The sequence below is a fragment of the Antechinus flavipes genome, chromosome 4 (genome assembly GCF_016432865.1).
Source record: "Antechinus flavipes isolate AdamAnt ecotype Samford, QLD, Australia chromosome 4, AdamAnt_v2, whole genome shotgun sequence".
In the NCBI taxonomy this organism is placed as follows: domain Eukaryota; kingdom Metazoa; phylum Chordata; class Mammalia; order Dasyuromorphia; family Dasyuridae; genus Antechinus; species Antechinus flavipes.
The window spans coordinates 29784594-29797698 of NC_067401.1; the positions used below are offsets into that span (position 1 = coordinate 29784594).

The 13105-nt window shown below is 62.2% G+C and overlaps 1 protein-coding gene across 4 annotated transcripts in view; it reads left to right on the forward strand.

Moving 5' to 3' along the window:
* Positions 1–13105, forward strand: part of MYO18A (myosin XVIIIA) — a 151963-nt gene that overhangs the window by 109780 nt on the left and 29078 nt on the right. For all 4 annotated transcript variants that reach the window (XM_051992270.1, XM_051992273.1, XM_051992271.1 and 1 more), the window contains 10 exons: positions 471–536; positions 4475–4603; positions 5274–5417; positions 5975–6064; positions 6436–6555; positions 6707–6818; positions 7256–7383; positions 8822–8976; positions 11076–11199; positions 11285–11485. In XM_051992270.1, the coding sequence (XP_051848230.1) occupies positions 471–536; positions 4475–4603; positions 5274–5417; positions 5975–6064; positions 6436–6555; positions 6707–6818; positions 7256–7383; positions 8822–8976; positions 11076–11199; positions 11285–11485 (1269 nt within the window). The remainder of the gene's footprint in view (positions 1–470; positions 537–4474; positions 4604–5273; positions 5418–5974; positions 6065–6435; positions 6556–6706; positions 6819–7255; positions 7384–8821; positions 8977–11075; positions 11200–11284; positions 11486–13105) is intronic.

Genomic DNA, 13105 nt, shown 5'->3' on the forward strand with positions numbered 1-13105 from the left:
GGCTTGTTGCTTCTGGGTCAGTTACCTAACCTCTGGGTGCCTCGGTTTCCTTCTCTGTAAAATGAGCTCGGGGGTCTCTGAAACCCCTTTGGGCTGTAGAGCTGTATGACCTTGTCCACCAAGCAGCAGCTACTTAGCAAGCGCCTACTGTGTGCTGGGCACCGGGCTAAGTGTCGCGTGGGTTAAGGAACGCGGAGCCAGTTTCCGTCCTCCGGGGAGCACTCCCGACTCTGCTGCCCTGGGAGGCCCCGGGAGGGGGGGCGGTCTCCACATGGCCGGCACCTGGCAGAAGGGAGGACGCCTTCCAGCCTCAGTTTCCCTAAATGCTAGGGACGGGCCCTGGAGCGCCTTGGCTGGGGAGGGAGGGGCCCAAGAAGCCCAGCGCCCTGCCCGCAACGCCCCCGGGTGCCCCTCTCCCCGCGGCCAGCCCCCTCTCCCCCGGCCACGCTGATGGCGCCCCCTCTCTCCAGGCAGTGGAGGAATTGTTGGAGTCCTTGGACCTGGAGAAGAGCAGCTGCTACATGGGCCTGAGTCGGGTAAGTGGAGCCCAGGAGCCTGGGGAGGTACCGCCCCTCCCCCCCTGCAGGACCCCCCAGCCTCAAAAAGGCCCAAACTCTGCCCTTGTGACCCCTTCTCAGCTGTCTGTGTGTGTGTGAGTGTGTGTATGAGACAGACAGAGAGAGAGACAGAGACAGACAGAGACAGAGAGACAGAGAGAGACAGAGACAGACAGAGAGACAGAGAGAGACAAGAGAGACAGAGACAGACAGAGACAGACAGAGAGACAGAGAGAGACAGAGACAGAGAGACAGAGACAGACAGAGAGAGACAGACAGAGAGACAGAGAGAGACAGAAAGACAGAGATAGACAGAGACAGACAGAGAAACAGAGAGAGACAAGAGAGACAGACAGAGAGACAGAGACAGACAGAGATAGAGACAAGAGAGACAGAGACAGACAGAGACAGACAGAGAGACAGAGACAGACAGAGACAGAGACAGACAGAGACAGAGACAGAGAGACAGAGACAGACAGAGATAGAGAGAGACAAGAGAGACAGAGACAGAGAGACAGAGACAGACAGAGAGACAGAGAGAGGCAAGAGAGACAGAGACAGACAGAGACAGACAGAGACAGACAGACAGAGACAGACAGAGACAGACAAGAGAGACAGACAGAGAGACAGAGAGAGACAGAGACAGACAGAGAGACAGAGACAGACAGAGAGACAGAGACAGACAGAGACAGAGACAGACAGAGAGACAGAGACAGACAGAGACAGAGACAGACAGAGAGACAAAGAGACAGAAACAGACAGAGACAGAGACAGACAGAGAGACAAAGAGACAGAGACAGAGAGACAAAGAGACAGAGACAAAAAGAGAGACAGAGAGAGATGGGGGGGGGGGGGGGGGAGAATATAACTGGATTATCTGGCGGCCGGAGTACAGTGTGTAATGTCAGGAGGGAGCGGGCACAGAGCGACCTTGGACCTGCGCTGAGAAGATGGAGGAGAGGCCGGGCTCAGGGAAGAGGGAACCGGGGCAGGGAAGAGGGCGACAGCACGGGGCCCTGGAGCACAAAGCCCTCTCTGCCTGAGCTGGCTGGGCGCTGCGGTTGCCGGGGTCCCACAGGCAGGCGGGGCAGGAAGGAGCCCGTGCAGCCGCCTTCTCACAGGCCGAATTCCTCATGTGAATGGAACGTGTTGGATAAAAGGCCGGGCCCGCCCGCCCCCGGGTGCCAGTCTGCCGCCCGACCTCCTCGTCACAGAACGGCCGCCCGCCCCTTGCCTAGCACTGACCCGCCGGCGTTCTCCAAGTATGTGGTCCGGGGGCCGGGCCCCGGGGAGAAGGGGCCGGGATCAGAGCAGGGCCTGGCATCGGAGGGAGCAGGAGTGAGGGAGCTGGGCAAGGAGGGTTTTTCTGTGGGTGTGAGAGAATGTGAGTGAGTGTGTGTGCTGAGGGGAACCTTGCTCCGGTGTCGACTTGCTCTCTCACTACCTTCCTTTTATTCCTTCTTTCTCCTCTTTCTGTCTCTGCTTCTCTCTCTGCCAGTCAGTCTCAGTGTGTGTCTGGCTCTTCTCTCTCTGTCTCTGTGTATCTTTTTCTGTCTCTGTATGTGTGTCTCTCTGTCTCTTGTCTCTATCTCTGTGTCTGTTTCTCTCTGTCTCTCTGTCTCTGTCTCTCTGTCTCTATCTCCCTTGTCTCTTTCTGTCTCTGTCTCTGAGCTGCCTCTGTCTCGTTCTTTCCCTGTCGGGCTCAGTTCTCATCAGCCTCTTTCGCTTTCTGTTCCCGTTGCTTTATGGGCTTTTCCTTCTGCCTTTGCGCCGGCTCCCTCCTTCCCCTGGCTGTCACATCGCTCTCATTCTGTCTCCCGGCCCCATTGTCCTCCTTCTGCTCCCCAGGCTCCTTGTCTCTGGCTGTGTCTCTGCCTTGACCCCCCTTCATTCACTTTGGTTCCCTCCGCCCCCTCGCTGTCCGTAGGTGTTCTGGCCCCAGGAGTTCCCTGCGATCACTTGGGTTTTCCTTGAAGTAGGCCACGCCCCGCTGGGGGTGATTCGCCTCAAAGAGTGGCCCGGGGCTGGGATCTGAGGCTCTCGGTGGGAGGGGGCGGGGCCTTTTCCAGGCCAGGTACCAGACTTGGTCCAAAGCATTCTGGGCCATGCCCCGGCCGCCCCTTCTGCACCCTTCTCAGGCTCCTGGGCCGCTCCGAGCTGTCCTGAGTCCTTTGGGGACAGGGACTGGTCCTTGGGCAGAGCCGGAGGCCTGGCTGGGGCTTGGGGCCCTCCTCAATTGGGGGTGACTGAGACGGGTCTCCTTTGATTCGGAGTATCCCAAGTATCTCCTGTGAGCAGAGACCCCCAGTGCTGTGGTGGGCGTGGCAACAGGAGGCGGTCTCCCCGCTGCCCTGGGGAGGGGGTTCCAGACCCCTCGGGCAGTCAGACAGGGCCTGCCAGCCCTTCCCAGAACATTGTCAGTGCAGAGCTGCGGAGGAACCAGTTAGAGTAAAACATCATTGTCAAAACACTTTTAAGTAATGGATCCCACATTGAAACTGTTAGGGACCTGGGCTTCTGTTCCCCATCTCTAAACCATTGCACTTCCCAGCCCTAAGTCTTGGGATCTTTTCTGCTGGATTCATTCTTTCCTCGAAGGAAATTCCTTGCTCTATGTCTCTCTCTCTGTCTCTCTCTCTCTCTCTCTGTGTTTGTCTCTCTCTGTCTCTCTCTGTCTCTGTCTCTCTCTCTCTCTCTGTCTCTGTCTCTGTCTCTGTCTCTGTCTTTTCCCCTCCCCTCCTCCCTGCTTCCTCTAGCTAGGAATTCTGCCCGGATGTGCCCGCCTGGTCCTGGGGGAGTGCACACCCCTGGCCCCCCCCGGGGGGGCTCAGACCCAGGGTGTCCTGAGAGCTTAAATCCCGGTGTGCTGCTGGGAGGAGGCCCCAGGTCCGGCTCTGAGCTGCCCCGGGGAGGGACGTTTGGCTCTTCCAGAGGCGGCGCCGTCTCCCCTCTGTGGGCACGAGGGGGAAGAGAGAGTGGGGAGGCTGAGAGGCCCTGCCTGAGGCCCCCCCCCGGTCCCCCCTTTCCTAGAGCAGTCCGTCAGTCCGGCCTCAAGCAGTGATTAAGGCGGACTGGGCCGGCCCTGCCCTCTGGAGGCCTCCCTTCTGGGGGAGAGACCCCGGGGCACAGTCAAGAGCAAATCTGGACCCGGTTGTGGAGCCCGGTTGTGGGGAGCCTTGGCTCCCTGGGGCTGCCGTCCCCTCCACAGCCTCCCTCTCGGCCCGTGCCGGCCGCGGCGGGGAAAACAGAGGCTTCTGGGCCGGGAAGGCCACGGGTTCTAGTCCTCTGCGCCCCCCCCCCCCCAGAAGGCCGGGCTCAGTGTGAGGGAGGGAGGGCGGGGCTGGGAGCGGGGGCGCCGCGTCTAACCTGTAAGACAGGTCCCGCGCCGGCCCAGCCGCCCCCACCCCTGGCTTCACCACCTGAGAGGAAGCTTGGGTGTGGGAGGGGCTGGGGCGTCACCACATGAAAGAGGCGGCTGAGGGGGATGAAGCTGGGCGGGGGCGGGGCTGGGCCTTCCTGCCCCCCACCCCCCCTCCTCCCCATGGCCCCTCCAGTGCCGGCAGGGCTCTGATTCCTGACCCAGCAGCCCGGGCTCCCTCCCTGGGGCAGCCCTCCAGCAGTCAGCGCCCCCGCCCCCTTCACGGTGGGAAGCTGAGGCCGGGCCTTCGGGGGGCGGGGAGTGGCCCGGAACCCCTGGGTGTTTTCTCCCGGGCGGCCGGTGGGCAGTGCCGTCTCTGGGGCCCGGCCGCCACTGGTGAGGGGGGCGCCTCCCTGACCATCTCCCTCCTCCTCTCCTGTGTCCCTGTTGTGTCTCACGCTGCGCCCCCTCCCCCGGGCCCATTCCCGGCCCCCCCATCTGTGCCGGCTCTGGCCCCTTCCCGGGTGCTCCGGCCTCCACCGCCTCCTCTCTCCCGCAGGTGTTTTTCCGGGCGGGCACCTTGGCCCGGCTGGAGGAGCAAAGGGACGAACAGACCAGCAAGAACCTGACCCTCTTCCAGGCAGCGTGCAGGGGCTTCCTGGCCCGCCAGCACTTCCAGAAGAGAAAGGTACGTCCCGAGCCGGCGCTGCCGGGCCCCACGTGCCCCTCCGCGTCTCGCTGCCCCGGCCGGGGGCCCGGTGAGAGCCGGGGGGGCCGAGAAGTGGGGCTGGGATGGGGGCTCGCCCCGGGGCAGCCTGGAGGCAGAGAGCTGGAAAGGATCTCGGGGTCCTGTTGTCCCTCCCCATCTAACAGATGGGAATAGTTCCAGAGATGGGAGCGACTTGGTCAGAGGGAGGGAGGATTCGAACTCGGGCCTCTGATTTCTGCCAGTGCCTTCCCCAGCACAGCCCCCGGAGAGGGAGCCTCGGGCTCGGGGCGCCGGGACTTTCCGGGAAGGTTAAGGAGCTGTGTCGGCGGCTCCCCCTCCCATTAGCACGTCCATAAAGCAGCCCGCACCGACCGCTTGTGTTTCAGCAAGATTAGGTTTTATGGGGCGTCCCGGCCGGAGCCAAGAAAGCAGGAAATCGGTCCGATGAGAGCGGAGCAGGGGCTCAGGGCGGGCTCCCCGAGGGTCCCCCCCCGGGCCGGTGCGAGTCTGGGGCCCGGCCCCCCATTGCACAGATAAGGAGACTGAGGCCCTGCCCGGGACCAGTGCGGGCGCAGAATTCGGACCCGGCGCCTCGGACCCTTCCCGGCCGGGCCCGGCCCGCGCGCTGAGAGAGCTCCTGTGCTTGCAGATCCAGGACCTGGCCATTCGCTGCGTGCAGAAGAACATCAAAAAGAACAAGGGCGTGAAGGACTGGCCCTGGTGGAGGCTGTTCACGGCCGTGCGGCCTCTGGTGGAGGTGCAGCTGTCCGAGGAGCAGATCCGCGGCAAGGACGTGAGTCGGTGCCCGACCCCCTGTGGCGCCCTTACCGCGGCCTCCTCTCCTCCCCCCCACTCTGACAGAGGCCCAGGAACGTGCCCGGTGCCCAGTTAGGGCTGGATTCAAACTCGCGTCTGGGGCCGTGCAGGGGCTCGGGGGGATTCTCGCTGTGGCTGCCTCTTATCGGGAACAAGCAGGAGTCTCCACCCGCCCGCTGCCCGGGGGAGGGGGCTGCTGCTGGGGCCCGTCCTGCCTTTGTCTCCCGGACCTGCAGCTGAGCCCTCAGTTTGTTTGGTGGGGCAAGCGTGGCCCCAAATCCCTGGATCCCCCAGGATGCTCGGCTTAGAGCTGGGCCTGGATCCCCCCGGGGGGGGCCTGGGGAGCTGAGAAGTGACTTGCCCAAAGTCTCCCAGTTAGTGCTTCGGGGCTCCCGGCACAGCTTCCTCAGGGAGATCCCCGAGGCTCAGTGTCCCTCCCCCTGCGGGCGCAAGCCCCTCGAGGGCAGGGGGCACGATGCGGGGAGGGGAAGGTGCTTGTAAACACCTGCTAATCGGCCAAGTTCCTGTTTCTAGGAGGAAATTCAGCAGCTTCGGAGCAAGCTTGAGAAGGTGGAAAAGGAACGGAACGAGCTTCGGCTCAACAGCGACCGGCTGGAGACCCGAGTGAGTCGGCCTCCTTGACCTTTGGCTGGCCCTGCTGGCAGCCGCCCCATCCCCCTTCTCCCTGTCCCCCCTCCCCGTCCCCCCTCACCCCGCCCCCCCTCGCCCCATCCCCCCTCACCCCCTCCCCCCTCACCCCGTCCCCCCTCACCCCCTCCCCCCTCACCCCGCCCCCTCCCCGTCCCCCCTCGCCCCATCCCCCCTCACCCCCCCCCCCCTCGCCCCGTCCCCCCTCGCCCCATCCCCCTGCCCCGGCCCGCCCGTCTGTGGCCCAGGAGAAGCCCCCCGCCCCCGAGGCGTTGCTGGGCGCCGGTTGCTCCGGTACCGGTCTCCAGGTGGGAGAGCTGCTGGGATGACTCTCCCCTCCCCCCCAGATCTCGGAGCTGACGTCGGAGTTGGCGGATGAGCGGAACACCGGGGAGTCGGCCTCCCAGCTCCTGGATGCCGAGGCGGCTGAGAGGCTCCGGGCGGAGAAGGAGATGAAGGAGCTGCAGGTGAGCGGGGCCCGGGGCTGCCGATGGCCTCTGGGCCCGTGTCACCCTCACCGCTCCGGCCATTCCCAGCAAAGCGGGCCAAGGGAAGGCTGGGAGGGGGGCTTCTCTGGGGGGGCTTCTCCTGAGCACCCCCTGCCCTCCCGCCCTGCAGACCCAGTATGACGCCCTGAAGAAGCAAATGGAGGCCATGGAGATCGAGGTGATGGAGGCGAGGCTGATCCGAGCTACGGAGCTCAACGGGGAGATGGATGACGACGACGCGGGTGAGTGTCCAGCGGGGGGGGGTCCAGAGACCCTGACTGAGCAGTCACAACCTCTCGGTTTCCTCATCTGTGAGCAAGGACTGGGGGTCCTCAAGTGGCTCCAAGGGGGCCCGAATCCAGGAAGTTGCAGGGGGGGAAAATCATTTACTTGTAATTACCTCCAACTCTTAAGTGGACGCCGCCTTCTCTTACTCAAAGACTATGATTTTGAGAAAAAGCCTGTGGGACTCACTAGGCCGCCCAGGAGACCTGTGACCCGGTGACATTTTCCTCCAAGCCCCGTCTCCTCCTGGTTAGGCTTGGGGGGAGCCCCTGGCCCCGTTGGGGGAGGACCCCCCCCGAGCCCCCAGGGCCCTCCCAGCTCCCCCTGCCCTTTACGGTGGGCCCGGCCCCCTTCCGCTGGAGGCCCCCTCAGTCCCGCCCCTTCCCTCTCGCAGGCGGGGAGTGGCGCCTCAAGTACGAGCGGGCCGTGCGCGAGGTGGACTTCACCAAGAAGCGGCTGCAGCAGGAGTTCGAAGACAAGCTGGAAGTGGAGCAGCAGAGCAAGAGGCAGCTGGAGAGGAAGGTGGGCCCGGCGGGAGGGCGGCCTCGGGGCGGCCGGGCCAGGGCTCTGGGAGGGACGGATGCCGGCCTCGGTCCGAAGGGGTTCGGAGGAGCCTGGGAGGCTGCCTGGCCCGGGCCTGCCCGGGAACTGAGACAGAGAGCGCAGGTCATTGGGCTGCCCGAGGCCCTTAATTCCAAAGCCAGCGCGCTTCCCACTCTCCCACCCGCCCATTTTCCGATCCGAGTTCCCTGACTTGTGACCCCCCGGGGGTGACCAGGGAATGCAAACTCACCTCGCCCGGCAGATCCGGCCTGGCCCCCACAGCCCACGCTCCCCCTGGAGGCTCACCCGGGCCAGCTTCCCCCGGAGCTCGGCCCCTCCGGCCCCGGCTTTGGGCATGAGAATCAAAGCAGTGTCACTGGCTTCCAGAGGGGGCCGTCAGCTCATCCTTTCTCACTGCCCCCCAGAACTCTGGGCTGGCCCCCCTGCCCCTGCCCCACTCCTTATGCTAGAAGGGAAGCTCCTCCAGGCCAGGGGCTGGCTCACGTGGTCTCTGTATCCTCAGTGCATGCTTAAACTATGCTCCTTTCCCTCCCTCACTTCCTCCCTCCTTCCCGCCTCCCTTCCTTCTCTCCCTTCCTTCTCTTCCTTCCTCCCTTCTTTCCTTCCTCTCCTTCCTCCCTTTTTTCCCCTTCTTCCCTCCCTTCCTTCTTTCTTCTCTGTCTCTCTTCTTCCCCTTTGAAATAGCTTCCCCCCTTTGAATAGCTTTCTAAAGCTATTTGTTGTTTCTTACTTTTCTTTTAATTGTAGTTAACAAAAATCTACTTTCTTTCCCTCTCACTCCATGGGGAGGGGGGGAAAGGGGGGGGGCGTGCTCCCTTGTAACAAGGGTGCCAGATCCTTTCCCTATTCAGTTGTGTCCAAGGTATGCCTCAGGCTGTGACTGGAGTCAGTCACTTCCCCTTTCCTGCCCATTAAGTTATTGTTCTTGCCATTAGCCTGCCCCCTCTGACCTCCCAGTCTCCCCAATCCCCCCATATTTCCCCTTTCTCTCCCCTGCTCCCCTGCTTTTACTTGAGCAAGTTCACTCTCTCCTTCCCTGTTTCCTTCTCACACCCTCCATATTTCCTTCTTTCTCTCTCTTCCCCTCTCTTCTGTTCTGTCTCCCTCCTTCTCTCCCTCCTGTCTCTTCTCTCTCCTTCCCTCCCTCCCTCCCTGTCTCCTTTCCCTCTGTCTCCCTCCCTCTCTTCCTTTCTCTTCTTCCTCCCCTCTATCTTTTCCCTCTCTTTTTCCCTTCCTCTCTTTCCTTCCTTCCCTCCTTTCTTTCTCCCTCTTCTCTCCTCACTCCCTTCTCTTTCTTTCTCCCCCCCCCCCAGACCCCACATCTTGCTCCGTGACCTCTCCCACGGCCCGTGGGTTGCTCTGACCCCCCCACCCTCTCTCTTTCTTGGCTCCCCAGCTGGTAGACCTACAGGCCGACAGCGACGAGAGCCAGCGGACCCACCAGCAGCTCAAGAAGAAGTGTCAGCGGCTCACGGCGGAGCTGCAGGACACCCGGCTTCACCTGGAGGGCCAGCAGGTCCGCAACCATGAGCTAGAGAAAAAGCAGAGGAGGTGGGTGCCCCGGGCCCCGCTTGTGCTCCTCCCCAGCCTCCAGGCCCTTCATCCTTTTCTTTCTCGCTCAGAAGCTGAGGGGTCGAGTCGGGGGACCCCAGATCCCTCATGCTAAGTAAGATATCTCCCAAACCATTGTAAGGAGCCCCACAAATGCAATCCCTCCCTCCCTGCCTTGGAGAGCTTCACTTCTTCCAAAATACCAGGTGTCAGGTGAGGGGCCACTTCCACACCTACAATGCACCTTCAGAACAAATTGGGCAGGTCTCGACAGCCAGGCCAGATACGCAGCCCCTTTGTGAACACTCTTCACCCCGTCCCTAGGGCCCTCATTCGAACGAGGGCCCAGTCGATCTTGAGTCTTGCAGGACAGAGCAGCCGCTGAGGTTTCCCCAAGATGGAGGTTCCCCCTTCCTTGGAGTCCCTGTTTGCTCTCCCTCGCCTTGACTCAGTCACACAGACCCACAAACACCCTCCTGACTGATGTCGTTAAGCTGCAGAGCGAGAGAGCCTTCCATCTCATTATGATAATGACACAAAGGAGGGGGGCGAAGCCCTCACTGGAAGAAATCCAATCTAAATTAATTTCCCTAGTGGGGGCTTCTTCATTAGGAGAGGAGGTAAAGCTTAGGAGCCTATGGTCCCCTGGGGAGGTTGGGGAGCCCCAGTGGGACGAGAAAGTTCCCACCCCCTGAGGGTGGGGAGGAAAGGTTCCTCCGCCAGCACCAAGGGCCTGCCCACCACGGGCACACCTCCGTCCAGCTGGCCTGGGGACCGGTTCGTGGCTCTGAGATACCCATCCCCACTGAGTGGCGTGAGCTGTGGAAGGTGCCCTCTCAGAGCTCACCATTCGTGGGGTCTGACAGGAAGCGGGGGTCTTATTCGCCTGTAGACCCCTCCCACACATAAAAAAATGGCCTCCTGCCCCCCTCAGCAGCCCCCATGATGCATCTTGTCCCCAGAGACAGGAATGCTCAGCAGGGCCAGCCTAAGAACTCCCCTGCTTCCTATTCCCCGAGCCCCCCGGATGACAGCGCCAGCCCAGGCTGGTTAACGTGCTACCGAGCTCCCTGCTGGGCACCTTATTAGGTTTGGGGGCCCGGAGTTGGGGGAGGGGGTAGGATAGCATTTCATTTTGCCGTGGGACTGCCTGATTAGCTATTCAGAGAAGGTGTTAAGAGAAATTTCAGCAATTTACTCGTTATTTAGAGTTTCTGGGTGGGAGTGAAGGAGGAAAAAGAGAGGCCCCCCCATCGTGTGCCCGCTGAAGCACACTGCCAGCCGAGCACGGCGGGGAGGCAGGGGAAGGGGGAAGGGGGAAGTGACGGCCCTGGTGAGGAGGGCTTGTGGTGTGGGGCCTGAGATGGCTCCGGCTGCTCCTGTGGTGGGCTCCCAGGGGTCAGCGTCAGGACTTCTCGGATTACCAGGAGGTCACAGAATCAAGCATTTAGAATCAGGAGTTTGGGGCCATCGAGTCCAACCTGCTTATTTTACAAATGGGGAAACTGAGGCCTAGGGAGATTCCACGGATAGTGAACTCAAACCTTCCTGCTCCCATGCTGCCTCTCAGAGAAAAGCCTTGGCTGGGTGTAGGGAGGAACCCCCATGGGGCAGAATGAAAAATCTAGTCCCCGACAGCCCCAGGGAGGGGAGAGGAGGGTTAGCTGCTACAGGTGCAGCTTCATCTGGGGACCCTCAAGTTCCCCAGGGTTAAACCAGTAACTGTCTGAGGCCAGATTTGAACCCAGGTCCTCACTTGAGGGCCGGTGCTCCATCCACTGCAGCACCCAGATCCCCTTCCCTACGGGTGTCAGAGACAGCGCAGGACATTGCCAACAGGACTGGCGTTGGGGTTAGAGGAGCTGGGTTCAGGCCCTACCACCCGCATGGGCTTGGGCCTGGCAATTTCCCTGAGGGTCAGCTTCCTCCCTCTGTAAAATGTGGGGGTCGGACCGGGAGGTCTTTGGGCTACTCCCCAGCCCCGGCTCTCCGGAGCCAGCTTCCTGCCAGGAGTCTCGGCCGCCGCCATTCCCTGGTCACCGCAGGAAGCAGCAGGACAGGAGTCGCTGCCCTCACTCCGGCGTCCTGTCCCCTTCCAGGTTTGACAGCGAGCTCTCCCAGGCCCACGAGGAGACCCAGCGGGAGAAGCTGCAGCGGGAGAAGCTGCACCGGGAGAAGGACGCCCTCCTGGCCGAAGTCTTCAGCCTGAAGCAGCAGATGGAGGTGAGCCCGGCCTCCGAGCCCCCGCCGCCGGCTCCCACGCTCGCCACTGCCATCGCAGCCGAGCCATTTTCTTCTCTCGCCCCAGGAAAAAGACATGGACATCGCGGGCTTCACGCAGAAGGTGGTCTCCCTGGAGGCGGAGCTCCAGGACATCTCTTCTCAGGAGTCCAAGGACGAAGCCTCTCTGGCCAAGATCAAGAAGCAGCTGCGCGACCTGGAAGCCAAGACCAAGGACCAGGAAGAGGAGCTGGACGAGCAGGCGGGGACCATCCAGATGCTGGAGCAGGTAAAGGCCCCCGTGCCCTGCTGAGCGAGGCGGTGTGAGTGCCCCCCACGTGGTGGGCGGCCCCGAGGTCGCACGGCTGGTCCCACGGGGCGGGCTTCCGGTGGGCGCCTCCTCGCTGGGATGTCGGGGAGCGGGCGCCACGCCCGGCTGGCTGCCTCTGGGAGGGGGCAGGTGCCTTCCCGCCTTCCCGATCCGGATAACCGGCTCTTTAGAAAGAGTCAAGGAGAAAGACAAGTCAGGGACTGATGAGCAGAACTCACTCACCCCCCCAGGCTGGCGGTCTCTGCCCTGCTCCCGGCCTTTGCAGAGAAAAGGAGGAATTCTCTTGCATCTGGTCTTAGGGCCGCACCCGCTGGGTAGTTTGCTGAGCCCGCCCAGCCTGACCTCGGGGACATTGCATGGGAGCACTTAGGGCGAGGGCCCTGCCCGGCACCCCGGCCCGCACCTGGCCACAGACCCAGACGGCTCCGGAGGAGCAAGAGAGCCGCGACCCTCCCTTAGATCCAGCTCACTCGCGTCTCCCCTTCCTGAGCCGAGCAGGAACCGCAGCAGCGTCGAGGGCTGCCGCCCCCTAGGCCGGGGTTGGAAAGGGACTGAGACTACTTACGCTTACTGGGCAGCTCCTCGGTGCGGGCAGGGGCTGACCGGTCACAGAGCTCACTCCCTGCTTCCCCCACAGCCCTGGGAGGGAGGAGCTATTTTGATTCCCATGTCACAGTTGAGGAAACTGAGACTAAGTGACGTTCTAGAGGCGTTCAGATAGCGCATGGCTGAAGTGGATCCGCGCGCAGATTGCGGGCCCGGTGACCGGGTAGTCAGGGAAAGGGAAGCCCAAGGCATAAACACCAGCTCCCCGCACAGGGAGAGCCCCAGGCTCCGCTCTGACCCGGAGCCGTGACCCTGAGAGGGGCAGCGCGTGTCTGCTGCATACATATGTGTGCACACGTGGGCGTGTATGTTTACATACAACACATACACGTCATGCGCACACACATTCTCGTATCCGCACAGTCTTTTTGGGTAAGGCAGTTGGAATCGAGTGACTTGCCTAGCATCGCATCAGTATTGAGTGTCTGAGACTGGATTTGAATTCGAGTCCTGACTCCGGGCTGGCGCACTATCCGTTATGGCACCACCCCGTTGCCCCTCCTCCTCATGGCTCCCAGCGTCAGCCCCCGGGGCTTCTCTGCAGTGGGCTGGCTGCCCCCTGGCAAGGATGTCTGTCTTCTCCAGAAAGGCCGGCCAGCTTGGGAGAGAGAGAGAGAAGAGATTAAAGGGAGAGAGCTGAGCGGGGCGGGGGCGCTGGGAACTTCCCTCTGGAACAAGTCTGGAATGCTCCCTGCTGTTTCCTTCCCATGAGACGATCCCCCACCTCCCTGCCTTTGTACAGCGCCTGCCCCTCGTGCCCTCCAGCCTTCCCTCCTCATCTTAGAAATCCTGATTGCTTTCAAAGCTTGGCTCAAGGGACCCTTCCTCCACGAGACCTTTCTCATGTGGCCCTTGCCCCGATTTCCTAGCTACTTACCCGGAGTGTGTGACGGGCAGCGGGACGCAGTCCGAAGGGCTGCCTCAGGTCCCCGCTGTAGCTCACGCAGGCTGAGTCTCGGGGCCTCGGGCGGC